At 43.9% G+C, this 18,816-nt stretch overlaps 2 protein-coding genes across 4 annotated transcripts in view; one reads left to right on the top strand and one right to left on the bottom strand.

The window, feature by feature from the left end:
* Positions 1-2,816: 2,816 nt before the first annotated feature.
* LOC106817000 (perilipin-3-like) lies at positions 2,817-10,705 on the top strand. Of its 3 annotated transcripts, none has more exons than XM_014821645.1 (11): positions 2,817-2,937; positions 3,508-3,789; positions 4,067-4,149; positions 4,442-4,522; positions 4,645-4,700; positions 5,017-5,168; positions 5,999-6,153; positions 6,689-6,829; positions 7,207-7,374; positions 8,051-8,176; positions 9,376-10,705. In XM_014821645.1, exons 2-11 carry the CDS (start codon positions 3,528-3,530, stop codon positions 9,454-9,456), a joined length of 1,305 nt encoding a protein of 434 aa, XP_014677131.1. In that variant the 5' UTR covers positions 2,817-2,937; positions 3,508-3,527; the 3' UTR covers positions 9,457-10,705. The 3 variants fall into 3 exon arrangements, with proteins under 3 accessions (XP_014677131.1, XP_014677129.1, XP_014677130.1); XM_014821643.1 differs by lacking the exon at positions 9,376-10,705 and adding an exon at positions 8,647-9,141 and having other exon boundaries at positions 2,820-2,937; XM_014821644.1 differs by lacking the exons at positions 2,817-2,937; positions 9,376-10,705 and adding exons at positions 3,183-3,205; positions 8,647-9,141.
* Positions 10,706-10,722: 17 nt separating this feature from the next.
* The window catches only part of LOC106816999 (protein hu-li tai shao-like), a 17,694-nt gene continuing 9,600 nt past the window's right edge, over positions 10,723-18,816 (bottom strand). The window contains exons 9-13 of the mRNA XM_014821642.1: positions 16,496-16,621; positions 15,336-15,404; positions 13,921-13,994; positions 13,571-13,704; positions 10,723-13,137 (exon numbers count right to left, since the gene is read on the bottom strand). Of these exons, the coding sequence (XP_014677128.1) occupies positions 13,597-13,704; positions 13,921-13,994; positions 15,336-15,404; positions 16,496-16,621 (377 nt within the window). The 3' untranslated portion in view covers positions 10,723-13,137; positions 13,571-13,596. The remainder of the gene's footprint in view (positions 13,138-13,570; positions 13,705-13,920; positions 13,995-15,335; positions 15,405-16,495; positions 16,622-18,816) is intronic.

Genomic DNA, 18,816 nt, shown 5'->3' on the forward strand with positions numbered 1-18,816 from the left:
CTGTTCGTATACTATAGGCCCTATAGTGGTCGTATAGGGCCGGCCATGTATACTGTTGTTTCGTTGTCTCTCATGTTTGCACTGCATTATCGGGAAAGGTAATCAGCTTTACATTTGGCCTCAATACGGCCGTTAGGACCACGTACCGGATCGGGAAATTTGAATATGCATTCATCCTCATGTGGATTGTAATGAGCATTAGTAGATGAACACTAAAAGGTGCATCTATATGGACCATTGTTTTGATAGGTGATACTATAGTACACATCAGAGCGTAGCTTTACAATTTGGGGAGCAATCAATGTAGCGGTACAATAGGTTATTCAGTGTTCTATGGAGTGACTAGGAACTAGAAGCTCCTATGTTACTTGTATAGTGCTTCCCTAGCGACAAGCATGTCTAGCTGAATTATTGTACAGTTGGTCTGATATCTCCATTTTTAGTTCGCGCAGAAGTAGGAGTAGCATAGATGGAGCAGCTATTTCTACAGATGGTACAGGTCAAAAGATTCTCACAAATTAACGAGAAAGATCAAGCGCATAGAACTATATAATAAAACAATGGAAGCCGTTTTCTGATTTTAAACAAAGCAACAATGAGTGCTTGGTTTCATCAAACTTTCGATTATTAATTAGAATTGTAATACTTTGTTACACTTTAGATTATTTCGCGCGTTTATTCTCCCATTCTCACAATTCTTCCATACCTGAATGTAATATGAAAGAACACATATGCTCTCGCTGTACAATCAACTATCCGCTGGGCACTATAGTTGTTTGTTCTTCATGCGTTCCCGGTGAGTGACCTGCCAATATTATTATTCTAAGTTAAAGTAGAGTTGCCACTAATCGCTATGCCATTTTGAAAAAATAAAATGGCATTTGTCGCAATTATCGATCTAGTGATTATTCAAATACAGTCGTTCTGAATTATAGTAAGAACATATTGTCCTGAGATTGCGTTTCGTCATTTCTTGGTAAAACGCATTAGTCGTTTATATCACGCGCAAATAATTTTGGTTTTAGGCTTAGAACTATACCTTTGTGAGTTATGCCACAACATCGTGCACCCATCCTGTACCAGAAAACCACGCCGACATAAGATCACTAGCATATGTGAGTGGTGTAACAATCCGAACGCCACCGTCGCTTGCCCTCTGTGCGTGGTAGAAGGCCAAGGTAAACAATGTAAATGTCAAGAATCTATGTTCACAGACATAGTTGACGTTTATTAACTACCCAGCTGCTTTATCATTGATAACGCGCAAAATAGCTTTGCGATGTTCAATCTGTTTGTGTGTTAAACGTAAATCATATATATACATGCAATAATAATGTTGCATAACAGTACTTCGGTTGCTAATAGCTTTACCGTTACTCGATTTTATCACGTAAATACATTATTGAAGCCCTAAAAATAAAACTGCGCTCGATGGGTTTTTAGATCGATCTCAGTGGGCTCGATTTTGCGGGAAATGCAGTGACGATCTTCACATCGACCACAAAGAGATCCATAAAGATCATATTAAGCCTCTCGATTAACTCAGTGGCGCCATCCTGAGGACACATCGGAGTGCAAACGAACCTTTCGTGCGTGGCCGGCAGTGTAGCCAGAGCACGTAGATCATATATTATATACGTTATTATATATATATATTCTATACGTTATATATACGTCATATATTATATACGTTATTATATGATATACGTGCTCTTGTGTATGTAGATGGACAAGATTCTGTTGAAGGGAGTATTAGCGCATAGGGCGCTGGCAGTAGAATGAGGAAACATCAGGCAGGCGTGGTCGAATTCGTATTGAAGTTCAGTTAATTTTTATTAGAGCAGTGATTTCCAAATTAAGGGGGGAGCTTTGGGGAACGTCCATAAATTCCAAAAGGCGTAAAGCCATATAAGTACAAGACGTAATTTTAATGCATGACTGCTATAAAATTCAACGCTTAGAAGTCGAAAATACAATTTTGCTTCATGTTGAAGCTTTTTTGAACAAAAGAAAAACGGAACAAAATCAGATCAAGACAAAATCATATAAAACAATATTAATTTTAAATAAAATGTGAGACATTGTGGGTTAAATATTGCTCAGGAAGTGCTGCACAAAGTTGCATAGTGCTGCAGTTTTATGAGTGCACGATATAATTCTCAGTTCAGTTATGTTTTGTTTTATGATATTCATTAATATGATTGCTCATACTATATATAGATGATTTTTGTATATTTTGTATATAATATATATATATATTGTATATATTGTATCATGTAATACATAAATGATGCTAAAGTATGCCCATATAATGTTATGATGTGAAAACATATTTATATATATATTCAGCCGATACATGTAATATACAACATAATATATCTATATATCTATCTATGTATATAAAAAAATATGTAAAGGTGACCTGATTTCATGTTATTTATTTGTTACGGGAGATACAGTGCAGGGAATAAAATCGTCGTGCTATTTTGTCCTGAGTGACTGCACTGATCGAGTAGTCGCTTTTCAAGATTTCTCTCATTACTGCGCGTTGCATTGCCACGTACATTGCCATACCATGGCATTGGCAGTACATTTAGAAAAACATCGGTTACCTGTCAAATACTGATTTATTTTCAAAAGCTAGTGCGTAGTCAGTACAAAGTGCGCCAAAGATGCGTGCACTTAGCAAGAGTTAGCAAATCGACAGTTCGAAGTTTGCGCGTACTCGTGTAATCTTTCGTACTTTGGCGTCACATCGTCACAAACAATTTTGTAACGCGAGGATTTCATTGGACGAACCAGACACGTCATGGCCATCCGGGAGGTGACGTAATGCTAGGGCGAAGTGCAAGTGCGAAGTCCGTCTCGTCATTCGTAGTATAAAAGCACCAGCCTAACGTCTCTGAGCATTACATCAGCATTGAAGCACGCGAAAAGGTGAGCAACTTATTCTAGCTAGTTAGAAGTTCTGTTTCTATTTTGCTATTTCATATAATGGTAATGTTATTGCTAATGCCGGGCGTGTGTTGTCATTGAGTCGCTTGACGACAAGTAGTTTCTAGATCTATATTTAGAAAGTACACTACAGTGTGGCTTAGCTACGTCGATTGTCAGCTGTTCAAACCCGTTTCCACTTGGCCGCCCTCATTCAGTCATTGCAGTGTGGATACAGTGTGTGTGACAGCGCTGTAAACTGCGTGTTTAGGTAGCTTCCATGAACAGTCATGTCACGTATATTAGTGTATAAACTAGTGATAATATCATAATGTATGCTTTTTATAGTGACAGTGTATATATATCTGCCCTGTGATCATGTATGTCCTGTAGTGTGTATATATGGCATGCCCTGTATGTCCTCCGTAAATGCCACTTATTTATGTGTATGAATGTGCATTAAATTTACGTGACGACTAACATCGATTTAACTGTATCAAGATATGTTTTCTTTCGCATGAAGTCCTGAATATAATATTAATAATCTGTTAATGTAATAACTTCTCATTGCAGCCGAGTCTATAGACTGTCACATGTACCGGAAGCATCTAATGGAAGCCGAAAACATGACTAAGGAAACTGATGGAAACCAACAGGTGGTGGAGGAGGTGCACTTCCTGCAACGCGTCGCCAACTACCCCGTCGTGAGTGCCACCATCGGCCAGGTGACGGAGCTGTACGGCCGCACAAAGGAGAACGTGCCGCTGATGAAGACGACCTTGGATGCGGCGGAGAAATCCGTCATGGCCGCCGCGACCACGGCGATGCCAATAGTCGGCAAGTTCCAAGACCAGAGTAAGTGTTTTCTTCGGCGTCGGCAGTGCCGAGAAATTTCTAGATGTCGACAATATGTTTGCTGCAGTGGTGCGAAGCTAGGTGTTTATAGATGTTCGGTGTTCGTAGTTTGTATGCAGATAGTGAACATTTAGAGAATGGACTGTCAGTGTTAGGATCGGTGGCACCTTTTCTGCAGTTTTTTTTAACTACATGTAATCATTGTTATAGATTATAGAATACAGTAGCATTATTAATTAGATATTATTTGCAAAATGTTATTTGTGTAACTCTTCAGTTGAGATGGTGGACAACTATGCATGCAAAGGGCTTGACAAGCTGGAAGAGTCGGCCCCTGCCATTAAGAAACAGCCGAATGAGGTAGGTGACACTCGGCATTTAGCTTAACCTCCCGGTCAGTTCTTCATAGTAAGATTATCCAAGATGCATCTATGTACATAAATGCTGTACATTATTATATCCACAATGTTTTTATGAGGCTGGAATAGTGGTTCATTGTAGCAGATTCCTATTCCACATACTGGGTTGCCCACATTATATAGCACAGGCTGGCACCCAAGGACCCACTATTTATTACAACGTTGTACTTTACTCTTAATAAATATACTCCATTGAAGAGCACGTATTGATTTGGTTCATGTTTGTGTTACAGCTTGCTGAAGATACTAAGCGCATCTATAACAGCACCGTCACCGCCCCCATCGCTGAAGCGAAGAAATACGGAAGCGACAAGGTATTCACAAATTTCATCTGTGTTCCGGCCAAAAACCGATGGTCAGAAGTGTTTGCGAATGTGAGTTTTTTTTACCGTTTAACAGTGTTAGTAATTTTGCTTCCATTTATTTCCATGTTAAGGTGGCTGCTACAAGGAATTACAGCATTGAGAAGGTGGAAGGTGTCCGAATTTACAGGTATTTAATCAATATTATGCAAAATGTACAATTTGTGTGTAAATATGATGTAAACCATGGTATGAATTCACTGTTATATAGCCTATTGATATTGCGAATTTCAAAATTTTAATGTAGCTTCAATAACATCGTAACTATCTGTAGGAAAACTCTTTGACAAATGCATACCCTTCTTAGGAAAATATTCTCCTTTGAGAAAAGGTATTCATCAGTAGATGCAGCATGTGTACCCATCTACGATGCTATATAAAGTGTTGCGCTTAGTCACAGTCTAGTACACTCTAGTAACGCGCTGGGTTGTACATGTTGTTGGCAGCTATGATAAGCTGGATGCGGCCCTGCAAACCAAGTACGGCCACATGGTGATTGACGCGACGGACAAGGCTCTGACGATCGCCGAAAACTACGTCGACTACTACCTTCCTTCATCGGCGGCGGAGGGCGAGGAGAGCGAGGGAGAGACTCCGGGTGAGTGTTATCACTCGCTGGTGCGCGCGCGTCCGTATGTGACACAGGCGTGTTTGTGTCTCGCCAACTGTTATCGCACGCACGTAGCTGGCTGGATTGATGGGTCGCAAATAGTAAATACGCACTCTTAATCCATGCAGCGCCCGTGTGTGACAGGTGTGGGTCTCGCCAACTGTTATCGGATGCACGTAGCTTGCTGGATTGCTGGGTCACAAATACACACTCTTAATCCAGGCAGCGCGCGTATTGACTCAAGATAGACGGGCGTGACACGCGAGAAGTTATTACGACCGAAAGAAATTACGGCGGCCATTTTCTCCTTGAAAATGTACTGGAAACGACTCGAGCTTTCGCTAGCAAATTGTGCGGCTTTCGTTGTTTCGGATTGGAACGACGACGTCTGTAGTTATTGCTTCAAATATCCATGACAAAGGCTAATTTATATATTGAAATGATATATTATATATTTATATATATACAGTGAAACCCCGATTTTACGCACCCCGATTTAACGCGAATTCGAATATCGCGCATTGCGCATCTCAGCCGTTTTTCGGTGAGTTAAGCCGGCCTTAGGTCGGATTGCGATTGAATGCGATGCGACGCAACGCATTGCAACTCGTTGCACTGGTCAACATTTGGTCGGTTTATACGCTGATTTTCTTGAACCCCGATTTAGCGCGGCCCCGCTGTTTTTGCGATGACATTTTATGGACCTCAACGATCGCGTTATAACGGGGCTACACTGTATATATATACATATAAATTTAATATTGACGTAGTCTGTTAGCACACGAGAGTAAAGGAGGTTTTCGCGTTGCGATCGGCAGGCAAGGCGAACGAGAACGCCGGACAGTTGAACCGCGCCGTCAACCTGACGAACAAGACGCGGCGTCGCATGTACGGTCACAGCATGAGGCAGCTGCACAACCTGCAGCTTCGCACGCGCGATGCCGTCGATCAGCTAACCAACACCATTAACCTGGTAAGCAGTGCAGCATGGTGATTGCCGCGCGTTAATGTAGCAGGGAATGTATGGAGAGGTGGTGGGTAGGTCGCGCGTTAATGCAGCAGGGAACGTGTGGTGTCAGAGGTTGTGAGGTTTCACCGTTTCATGGGGTTTGTTGCGTGTAGTTACAGAGCAGTTACAGGGCGTTTGTAAAGCTGCCATGGGCTATTACAGATGTAAGGCTTTATGGTTAGGAATCGATTTTAACTGTAAACTGTAACTGTAACTCTGAGGTTGAACTGGAAGCACTAGTCTTGAGCCTTTTATCATAGACATTATAATGCATAATATCAGAAGTAGATAATATGTAACCCTATTATCCCCATTTATTATTTTTAACCCTATATTATTATTACTATTATTATTATTATTGTTATTAATAACCCTATTTCCTTATTATCTACTACTGATAATATGTTTATATATAAACGGCATTCCTGTGTTCATGCACTGGCCTGTTACACGTCGCTGTGTTTCGTGGACTTGACCAACTCTTATTCTCATTCTGTAGATAAGCTACGCAAAGACGCTGGACAGCAACGTCAGGGACAACCTGGCAGTCGCACAGGATGGCGTCTGGAAGGCCTGGGAGGACATCACGACTGACCACGATGCTGCAGAGGGAGAGGGAGATGCTAATGCCGCCCCAAAGGTACTGCCAGCATTTCGCGAACGTTGCGATACGAGTAGCCGTCATCGTGGATTCTTTTAATGATTTAGAGAAATATTTGGGTCAAAAGCCGCGTGCACGAACGATCGGATCGTTCGAAAACTGTAATGGTAGACGTGAGGAAATAATAGTTATTGATCACAGCCTCATTGCAACCGTACATGTCCGAAACCTTGGAACTTCTTCCTCCGATGTAACTGGAACTGTAAAGTATACCAGTAAAATTCCAGTACTAATCCAGCACTAGTCCAGTTAAACTTACATATATATTAATGGTAATTTATTTTACATAAATAATTGATTAATTTAATTAATTTAATAGTTGTAATTTATATGAATAATAATGGTGGTGATTTCAGACGGCTGAGCAGAAGGCTCTGCTGGTAGCGCGTAACGTGACGCGTCGTCTGCAGTCGACCTACGCGAGCGTGTCTGCCAGCATCGCAGACTCCGTACCCGCATCCGTTGCCAAGCAACTACAGGAAGCCCAGAAACGAATCGACGAACTGTACGGCCAATTCATGAAGGTAGGTTCGCCGCGCTCACGGCTGTCAAATGTGTGTGTGGATTATTGGGGTATTGTGTGTCAAATGTCACTAATAAAACTAATAAATAACTAATAAGGGAAATGATAATAAAAAAATATAAAATAATAATATAAAAGTAATAAGTCACTAATAAATGTGACTGTAACATTCACGGCTGTAATGTCAGTGAGTCATCTTACCCAATTTCAACTGCTCACGGCTGTCAAATGCATGCGTGGATTATTGGTGTATTGTGTGCTTAAGCCGTAAACCTGTGTTAGCAGTTTGTTAATTCTATAATATAAAGCAATGACGCCTGTCTTTAAAGGACATTTTCTGTTTCCCATTAATGGTTAAATTGGTTCTATTGAATAATTACTTGTCTATAAAGTCCTCTTTTTGTCATCTCCCTTGGGTGATTGTTACATACAGGGTTGACTGTATTTGAAATGGATTTTTTAATTAATTAATTTCCCAATTTGTACAGTGACAAATCTTGACAGTTGTAGAAATTTTACATTGGTATAGCCACCAATTGGTAATCCAATTAGTATCCCAATGGTATACCACCCGTTCTAACTGGTTAATTTTGTCAGAAACTTTCCCGTATATCGATTTGCCGTACTTGGGGAGTAAACTCTGGACATCATATCCCTGTTTGTTTGCTTATTTCTAGACAACCAACCTGTGGGACATGCCAGTGAATGTTCTTTCCTTGACCAAGGAAAAGGTTGGGTATCTTGAGGAGACAACTTTGATGGTCTACGAGTTTCTACTCAGTCTTCCCGTTGTTAATTGGATGGTGAGTAGCACCTTGCTTGTTATTTAATTATATTAATTAAATAATATTATTTATGTGCTTGTGATGATGTACTTGACTGCATATATAACACTAATGGTCTTTCGTTTAACCGAGAGTCAGATGGATTTCAGTGTGCTGCTCAGATGACATTCTGTGGGGAGTGGACTATTAGATAATGACTGTTTTTTGTCTGATAACAAGATATGCCCACACATTGCAGCAAGTTTAAACTGAATCATGAACAGTACCAGCGTGAAATGATGTAGGGGCCCCGTGGTTACTGGCCACTCCTAGCCTTCCCTGCATGTAAATCCCACTCCACCTACTCTTTTGGTGCATTCTCTGCCATTCTCTGCATCTCTAACGCGTTCTCTGATGTCTGCCTATAGGTCCTCCTGGAGAGACTAGATGGTGCAGACATTCAAAGATGGCCGAACTACGCTGACTAACCTGCTTTTTGTTTCTGCTAGGTTCCCAGTTCAGCCTCCGGCAATGGAAGCAGTGAGCAGCAGCAAACCGAGGAGTCGTCAGTTGCGACTGATAACTCGAAGTGACTAAGCTATCAGGCGCGCATGACGAACACAATAAATTTCAATTTCATCGCTAAATTCGACGTTGAGGACAGTAGCAACGCAGAGACGAGAGCTGCTGCTGCACCGTTTATTGCATGTAACTTTCAAATGCGCGCAGAACTATTCACTAAATAAGTCTGCCCTTACGTCATCGATGTGCTAGATTTTCTATCATGTTTGAAATTTTGATTCGCGATTAACACGTCTTGTTAATTAACTGGTTTATCATTTAAAAAAACAAATGGATACGTGTGTTACGCTAACGGTAATTCAGAACGGGCTACGAACAAAATAAAATCGTGTAGTTTTCCTGTTTCACATTGAATAATATTTTGTTATGGTTTCTATAATATTGTCGTTACGAATAAAAAGCACGATGTTTTCTATCCAGTACGATCTCGAGTTGTTTAGCAAGTTTACATTTTGTCTGCACGAACGGCGCGTAAAATATACAGACGGACACCACCGTGTTAAATTAACAACATCGCAGCACGATATCACGAGACAACGCGTCCATGTGGTTGGCAACCATGCACCGACACTCCCCACCTTGCTCCTCCGCCAGTTCCTCCCCGGTCACACGCGCACACACAAGGCTGACCAGTGTGTGGCTTTCTGCCCTCGCAGGTGCCAAACTTTGACGACGGCAGTGGCATGGAGTTCGATGAGAAGGACATCATTGCTGACCTTGACGCGAACCAAGGCTAAGGTTGCCGCGACAACTAACCACAACGACATAACGAGGTGACCAGACACCGCCACTACGAGGTTACCCCGGTTCGGCTAACGTACATGGCTTTTAATCCTGCTTTATGTCTGTCAGTGATGGCAGTGGTGGGGGTAGCTTACACGCAGACAGCTCCTCATAACGTTTCCATATCACAGTTGTGCTGTGCTACACAATTTGAGGAAAAACTGGCAATTATGTTATATATATATATATATATATATAATTACACACACACATGTACGTATATATTTCACAAGTGATTAAACTGTGGCAATCAGGAGAAAATGTGGGGATTTTTTTTCAAATAGCTGTAGCATATATTACAGTAATAGGCCACGAGGGGAAACACTTTATATACAGATAGCATATGCACGAAACGAAAACCCATAATTGCACTTTGATCCTTAGTAATGCAATGTGCTGCTTTGATGACTACCATATAAAAGTGTCATTGCACACTGATCAAATACTTTAAAAATGCCAACCTAAGCACTTATAGTATTACAGAGCACATCGTTCTGCATCTAGAAATTAAGAAGATATTTTAAAAATCTATATCACACAGTGTCACAATAAGTGGCCTCCCTGGATTAGCATGATAGTGAATAAACTCTAGCGCCCATGCCAACTACGTTTTTATTATATTAACCGTTTTAACATAAGCAAGTTGCTTAAAACGTTCTTATTCGCTATTCAATTTTACTATTTTATATTCTGTAGAGATAATAACAAATTGATATAACCGATATGTAGTGAAGTGTTGAAAATACAAAATTCAGAATGTATAATTGTATTGCTGGCATTTGTTGATCTAGTCAAATATCACATAAGATTATTGAAATGGGTCCCATTGATATTTTAATAGTTGTACTGTTTAAATATTGTGTACACATGGATAGAATAATTTTAGATGATTCAAAGAATAGGGATCTTGGCAAGTTTACTTGAACTGCTGTTATCAATACAAACCAAACAGTACTGCAGACATCTCTGCATGCACACACAGCCTTTCTCATCTGTTGACAGTTCTTTCCATAACCAGTAATATGTTGCAATTAGTTGGTGCTAAAAATTATTTGGCTTTTAATCTTTGACGTTGAAACCTTTTAGTCTGAATGTTTTTCTCAAAAACGTGTCGGCTTGTTTATGTTATTGTTTGCGGTACATACTCGTTATTGTAATTATTTGTATATTCAGAGTGAAAGGAATAAAAAGGTTAGACAAATACGGGCAAGAGTTCGAAGTTTTATATGAATGTTGATTTTTTATTCACACCGCACATAGATGGTTTGCTTGTTCACACAGCGCGTTTTTTTGACAATTTCCTTAATGACGACACTAATGATTTGACTCATGCTGCGATGCATGCTTAGTAAAAGTACGTGCATTCCAAAAAAACCGTTCGCCTTCGTATTTTTTTCTCTCCCACTCACGATTTCCGATTGTTCGGTGTGCAGCACCGACGTTGAGTACATTCACGTGTTAAAAGATTTTAACGTGCACTTTTAAGTCTGCGACCACGCCCGACATTACACGTGAATCTACGATCCAAAACCCTCGTACAACCTGCGCACACGTTCGCTCCTTCTTTTTAAGGAAATGCTTGTGGAAGCATCACATCAAAAAAAAAAAACCGGCACATGTCGAGAACTGCTAGAACTGTCGGCAGTGTGCCGAAAGAGGGGGGAGGTGGCGTAGGCCTGGTGCACATGTACGCGTCACACCGTAGCCCTGCAGAGAGAGGGAGAGCAGGCATCACCACTTTTCCCACGCCTTGGCTACGTCTCGATTAGCAGTTACCATAAGATTCCTAATATACAGAACTACATTCTACAGCAAGTATCATTTATCATCATCATCATCATCATCATCATCATCATCATCATCATCATCATCATCGCTGCATCCTAGTTACCTCATCCTCTGCAATCATAACAAAATTATAAATCTAGCAGCTTAAAAACAAACAAGAAACAAACTTTTCGCTCTTCGGTTTCATTTCGTGTTTTCACTTCGATCGAGCTTTTTTTGTTTGAATTAAAAACATCTTCCAGAATACATGTACAGGTCTAAGAACGTCGTGAGACGCTTACGGCCAGAGTTACATCTACGACTCACACTAACCTAGGTCTTGCCCCATAAAAGCAAGAAATGTGCCTGCTTCGATTCTCGCATCATGCAAAGCGCACTTTTAAAGACCGGACACCAAATCACATACACGTAATCAAGTATAGGGGGAGGGGGAAACGGGGTGGAGGGGGTAGCTTACGAAACCTTTGCTATGGCGAATGCGCTGCAGTAGTCGAACTAGAATAGATTTACATAAACACTTAATGGCGAGAGAGAAATTCACAACCGCATACTGACCCGACAAAGGGCTACTTCACATTTACCACTAGCCATGCAAATTCGAAAACAAACTCGCGAAAGGACGGGGGACAAGGGGGGGGGGGTTTACGTGAAATGCATTTCTGAATACAACATGCAATTGCTTCCACTTTCATTGCACTACGATAGTTGCCTAATAGCAGCAGACGGCATCGGCTGCCGACCGCGGCGCCATCTGATGGCGACTTAGATCAGTGAATGCTGCCCAACTTTTGCGCGAAGCAAAGGATTGACACGTGTGCCGACGGCAGAAATGCAATCAAGTTCTCCGCAGCAGTACACTCCGACTCGACGTTACAGATATAGAAAAGGAGAAAGCGACAGATCGACAGAACTACCTGAAAATGCATGCATCTATATACGGTAATATTCATACACCATCGTTTGCGCGCACAAACCTTTAAAATCTGGCTCCCTCATCATCGTCATTATTAATATTATTATTATTATTATAAATTGTATTTGCAATATTAACTCACAACGTTTCTCTGCTACAGAATGTGCTTTGGAAATCTAAAAACTTGTGCACAATCTCGTAGCAGAAACACAACCAAAAATTCAATAAAAAATACAGAAACATTCAACCTCATCCCTTCACACGGCGGCTTCACCATCTCTACACAACCCGATCCCTACCACCGCGTGGCAGTCTATACCCAAACCGGCGACACCTGGTGTAGAGGTGCTGAACTACTCTACACGCACAGACGCTGCCACGGCAACTACTAGCTCTCGGACGCACGCGTGGCATAACATAATACGCGATTACGACATCATGGCAACCGAGTAAACAACAGAGATGAGTCACGACGTCGACACCTACCGATCCTCATCGAAAAAAAGCCGACGGACGGCCGCCGGGCGCACGAGCGCTCGCGCCCCGGCAGGCCGCCCGCCCCGCGCGAGAGATAAAGCAGTAAAAACGGAGGGTTAACCGCTTCGCGAATACGTAATACGTGTTTCTATTCCCGCCAGGACAGCATGTGCACAAGTGGAAGCATCCGTGCGAAATTGCACCGGGCGCACGCGCGACGGCGGCGAGAGGGGAAGGAGGAGGGAGGAGGGGAGAGACGGAGATAGCGAGATTTCTTGCGCGAGCGAGAGAGAGAAGCCGCTGTCCCAGCGGATCGATGTCGCGCGTTTCAAAAAGACACCCAGTAAGCTATAGACGACAGTCGTTGAAGAAGCTGCGTTAATTAGCGGCGACGACGGCTAACGATCCCGTGCAGCCGGGCCGCAGCATCCCGCAGCCCTTGAACGAGCGAAACGACCTGCAACAGCGGAGAGACGGCGCGTGAACGAAGCGCGAGCGTGCGTACGTACGATCGTCGTGCGAGCGTGCGTACGTGCGATCGTCGTGCATTCTTGTATTACGATTGTATATCTTATATTATTATATATTATTGTTATTGTATTTCTTCTTATACATTCATGTTTTCGTCACAGGTGAAATTACAGGTGAACGATTTTTTTTTAGTGATGAGAGTAAATGTCGATCGAATACGGTTTACTGTGCATTTACAAGAGCATGCCATACATGTCTGCCTACTGCATGCTACTGTCTGCTATGTAACTTGCATTATGCAAGACGCAGCGTAAACGAAGTGCAAGCATCCAAAGGTGCGATCGTCGCTCGATCTCAAAAACTCGTCCGGTGAAATCACACATTATCGGAGTAAAGGAGTAAAGAGAAGCATGCCGTACCTGACTGTGGACTGTCAGACAATGGTCTACTCCTTATGCTTGTCCTTCTTCTTGCCTTTCAAGAACGAGGGTGTATGGAATCCCTTCTTCTTCTTCTTCTTCTCTTTAGAACCAGGTGTCTTGCTTGGCGAACTCTGCAGCAGAAAGAGTTACAGCCATCAAGTACACCCATTTGCTTTCAATATTACACACATTTCATTAAAATAAACAATATTAAGTGCTTCACGGTTACCATGTCAATTAAAAAAAGCTTTTGGTGAGCTGCGTTTTTGTCTTTTGAACAATGCCACGACCGATTACGATATTTTATCGTGTGGCACTTTTTCTCGCCACCGGATGGCAGCACCTACCTCTAATTCACCACTGTCAGTAGAACGCATCGTTGCAGTCTTATCCTCGGCATCTCCATTCACCTCTGGTTCACCTGCGAAACAGACAATAAGCAAACGTGAAACTTAATCCAAGCTCCAACTGTATGATTGACTGCCAATAACCGGCATGAGAGTAGTAATGCATGCGATACCAGATACAACAGCTCAAGGAATTTGAATACCATGATCCAGCTAATTTCTTATCACACAAATTATAAAAGCGATTACGAGAGTATTTTCGATAATGCACAACATGAGAGATATAGCTTTTCTGATAATACGCAATATCAGAGATAGATCGAGAGACAGTTATAAAACAGATGCAAGACAGCCTCGCAAGACGCCCTTACGGAATAAACGACGGTAATAGAAATTTTTATAACAATAACAAACGTCAAGACATAGAAACTCAGATTGATCATAGGTGATCGATCATATTGATCAAAGTGAAATCGAACATTTGCGAATAATCTTTCCAATGTTAGTTCCACTCAGTGGCATTATTGCGAGCTGCACAGGAGAAGTAGCCTTAGTAATGTTAGCGTGTAATAAATATTAAGAGCTTGGGTTATTGCTCTTTGCAGTAAGCAATATTGTGGCCACCTCGCAAGCTTTAACCACTCGAAACCGCAGCAATGCACATATCATTACCCTGTCACCGAACCACCAACACCTCGCTCACATTCATTACTGTTCAGTTGTTCACCAGCTTGCATGCGATGCCGGAACAAGTGAACAGCCCAGCGCAGGAAAGCAGATCGTTCGACAAGTCGATCCGAGCGTCCGTTCTAACACCCAGCACCAGGCAACCGGTTACGCACCGAGAGAGCTAGCGTGCACTTACTTACCTGTGCCACTCCGCTAGGACGCACGCACGCACACCTGCCCGCACACACGCCCCCTACCAACCACCAGCTCAGCCGAGAAATACTAGAAGCACGTAAGAGACCCGCGGTCACACCCCGCTCGCCAGATGGCGCCGATAACCAATTTCACCCAATGTGACAAGTGAACATGAAAACGCATGGCGCCATCTTCGATCGACCTATCCGCCATGCAGTTCTAGCCGATCGTCCGCAGCAAGAGGACGTTTTAAAAACACTGCTTAGCAACGACATGTTGCAAAGTCGACATTTTTGTGCACACGCGGCACAATCGAGTACAAACTGTGCAAGTTTGACGAACATAGCAACAACGTATGAAGTCACACGCCGAGTTGCACTCTTTCAAAAGCTGCATGGCTATCCTACTGTGGCAGATAAGTCGATTGCTCAAAGCCCAACTCTACGCAGACGCACGACACCCCGAACAACGACAACAACAACGCGGTCTACGCCACAGACGGCGCAGCAGCAGACGCCAACGCTGCCGGCGCCACCTATCCGCCAACTTACGTTTCTTCTGCCGGGGCTCTCTCGCCGACTTAGCGCGGCGGAACTGTGCGTCGCTCTGTTGCGGGGTCTCTGTTTAGCGCAAGGTACGTATACATGCGTGAGAAAACAGGGAGGAATCCATGCGGGAGGAAGACGGCACGCACGCGGCAACAACAACGAAACGCATGCGTAACTATACGGTAATCTTTGTCGCGTTATAAATCACGACTCGAGAAAAGAAGGGTTTCGTCTGCCATGCAAGCGAGCAAGAACGTCTAATATGAATTTAAAAAAAACAAGTGTCGAGAATAATATAATGTGTCGGCTAATATAATCGAGAACGAAAAATTAGCAATAAGTAGGCTAGTAATATATATAATGGCGCAATGCAGCCGGTGAGAATTGTTATAAGGGAAATAGTTTCCGGTTGCTGCACTCAACATGAGAACGAGTTTTGAAACATGCATGCATGCATCCATCACGAGCCTAGAACTCACTCAACGACATTCACGCACGCACGCATGCACTCACTCAACCACGCTCACACACGCATGCACTCACTCAACCACGCTCACACACGCACGCACGCACTCAACTACATTCATACACGTACGCACGCACGCACACATACATGTACGCACTCACGCAGACCGATCTCACATCACAATGAGGCAATTTCGCATTTCGACAGTGCATGGACGGTAACCCGTTTTGTGGACGTATCGTATCGTAGCACGGGAGTTACCGACTCACGGCTCGGCACTGTGCAATAACATAGACAGTCGCCTGCATACTTTAAGAAAAAGAACTCATTTTCAACGTTCCCAATAAAAATGTAACCTGCCATGTGGACGTTTTATTTTTAGATGTGCTACACACTCTGTAAAAGCTTCAAAGGTGATATATATAAATAAGGAGATCACGCAGCTCAGAATTCCAAATACGACCGTAAAGCCAAACCTGTGTACAAAGGTCAGTCGGTGAAATTGCCAAAAAAGTGTCCTTTATAGACAGGAATCCATATAAACTCGTCTGATTTTGCTTAATCAGTTCCTCTCAAATTTCGAAAAACATAAAACTCCCTCGATCCGCCCTGCAGTCGAAAAAATCGGCACACGCGCGAAATGCGTAATCGTCTCCCCCCTCCCCCTCTGGCGCGTCGCTACGGCGACGATACTCACTGCGTTCGTCCTGCCAGCGATCGGACGCCGGACGCTCACGCTGAAGGTCCGGCGGCGGCGTGACTGCGCGCTGCGGCGGAGCAACCGCGCGCGGCGGCGGCGACGGTGGCGCCCTCTCACGTCCCGCTACACGACGCGGGGGTGAAAGGCAAAACATGCATCGTCATGCAACCACGCACGCGAGATAGAGAGAGAGAGAGGTTCGTACAGACTGAACGAGGGCTCCCCCGTTACAGAGGTGCAAGCGGGGAAAGGAAAGTGGAGAGGGGACGAGGGAGGAGGAGGGGGAGAGGACGAAGGAGGAGGAGAGGGAGGGGCAGAGGAGGAGGAAGGGGAGGAGCAGAGGAGGGAGGAAAAGAAGGGGAGGGGCGAATGAGGGAGGCGAGGGGAGGAGGGGGAGGAGGGGAGGGGGCCGTTATGCCACAGTGGCTGTGCGAAATGTTTCCTCTCTTCACGAATTTGAGAAATCACTGGTTACGATTTTCCTCACGTAAAGCTCTATGGCTCTTAGCTCCACAAGCTCCATGTCGTTTATGGATGGACTGGGAAGATCCCGAAAGGGGGTTGTACAAAATGGAGCCAATTATGCCAGGTAAACTTCAACAATTCGGAGATGTACACAGCAAGCTACTAAAACGCAGCATGGCTGTGTTGGGATTGTCAACGGGAAACACTGCTGGACATTAGGGCATGTTGATTAGGCAATTAAGGCATGGCAGAGGATTCATGGGGATTCCACAAATATGCTTCAACTTTGAAGGCACCTCGGACGCGACACGAGTTAAAGGCCCAGGGAGAACCCTTATCTCTGTACGAACCTCTGTCAACTCACTATCAATAACATCCATGCATCTAAACTAAAATGTAAACGCAAAAACTCTACTGGCACACGCAAATCACACAACCGATCGCTAATACAATTATTAATGCTCGCAACGTTAAATAAAAACTTGTTAAAGCATCGCACGTCGTCACGCGATCTTGTCGGATAAATTTGTGCAAAATCAAGAACACGAGACACAGCAGCACTACACAGCCAGACTCACAGTACAGAGGAGATGCGTACCGCACGCGGACCTAGGCGATGGACGCGGAACCTTCCAACGCAGAGAGGCCACCACCACACACAGGTCACCACGATGCCGGGGGAAACCCACGCGTACTGAACTCATACACAGCGATACTCACTATACATCATACACGCACGCACGCACGCACGCACGCACGCACGCACACACACACGCACACACACGCAAACAGCGACGCCAGCTAACATACAACTCGGTGGCAGAGGTACACGAACAGAAGTCGTCTGTCGTACGTCGCCGTGGCAACCGATACTAAACACGGTAGCGGGTTCACGCGCTGAGCACAACGCTGAGACTACGCGAATGGGAATTCGTGAATGTGATGCACGTACCTCCACTTAGGAATGTCACGAAGTAAGGGAACGCTTTCTAGGCGCACATGAACGTGTGAATGTATTCTACATAAGGGAATGGCACAAACGCATTCTACCCAAATGCAGATCATACGCATATTCACCTACACACACACGGGAACGTCCAAGACACGGATTCGTTCTACGAGCACGTGAATGCGTTAATGCATTCTACGTGAACGCACGAATGGATCTACGTACGAGAATTCCACTGCATTCTACGCACGTGAACATCACGAATGGATCTACGTACGAGAATTCCACTGCATTCTACGCACGGAAACAGCACGAATGCATCTACGTACGGGAACTACATTACTGCATCTAGAAGCCAGCGACATCCGGGGTCTGGAAGCGGCGAGCGAAAAACAATGCAGAGATCGCTTCCGAGCGCATGCCGGTACCTACGCCCCGAGAAGCTGTCATTGTTTCTACATAATCAGACGTCTCAAAATTCACATATAAAGCATGGGATAACAGCACAAACACCCCCGCCCCCCGCCCCCTCACACACACACACAGCTACGACTCGTAGCTCACTAAGCTACGACCTCATTGCTCCTAAGCTAAGACCTCATAGCTCCTAAGCTACGACCTCGTAGGCTCCTAAAGCTACGACCTCATTGCTCCTAAGCTACGACGCTCATAGCCCTAAGCTACGACCTGCATAGTCCTAAGCTACGACCCTCGTTGCCCTAAGTACGACCATCATAGCTGCCTAAGCGCACGACCTCATAGCTCCTAAGCTACGACTCTCGTAGCTCCTAAGCTAAGCGACCTCGTACGGCTCTAGCTACGACTCTCGTAGCTCCTAATCACGACCTCATAGCTCCTAGAGCTACGAGCGCTCCCCTAGTTCCTATGTACGACCTCGTATCCC

Source organism: Priapulus caudatus, unplaced genomic scaffold (assembly GCF_000485595.1).
Source record: "Priapulus caudatus unplaced genomic scaffold, Priapulus_caudatus-5.0.1 Scaffold1557, whole genome shotgun sequence".
Classification (NCBI taxonomy): domain Eukaryota; kingdom Metazoa; phylum Priapulida; class Priapulimorpha; order Priapulimorphida; family Priapulidae; genus Priapulus; species Priapulus caudatus.

Bases quoted from the DNA above. Each gene is read 5' to 3' on its own strand.
- LOC106817000 (XM_014821643.1), top strand. From the start codon at position 3,528: ATGTACCGGAAGCATCTAATGGAAGCCGAAAACATGACTAAGGAAACT. The intron at 4,523-4,644 runs GTATTCACAAAT...TTCCATGTTAAG, and splicing joins AGAAATACGGAAGCGACAAG to GTGGCTGCTACAAGGAATTA. The intron at 5,169-5,998 runs GTGAGTGTTATC...TGCGATCGGCAG, and splicing joins GAGCGAGGGAGAGACTCCGG to GCAAGGCGAACGAGAACGCC.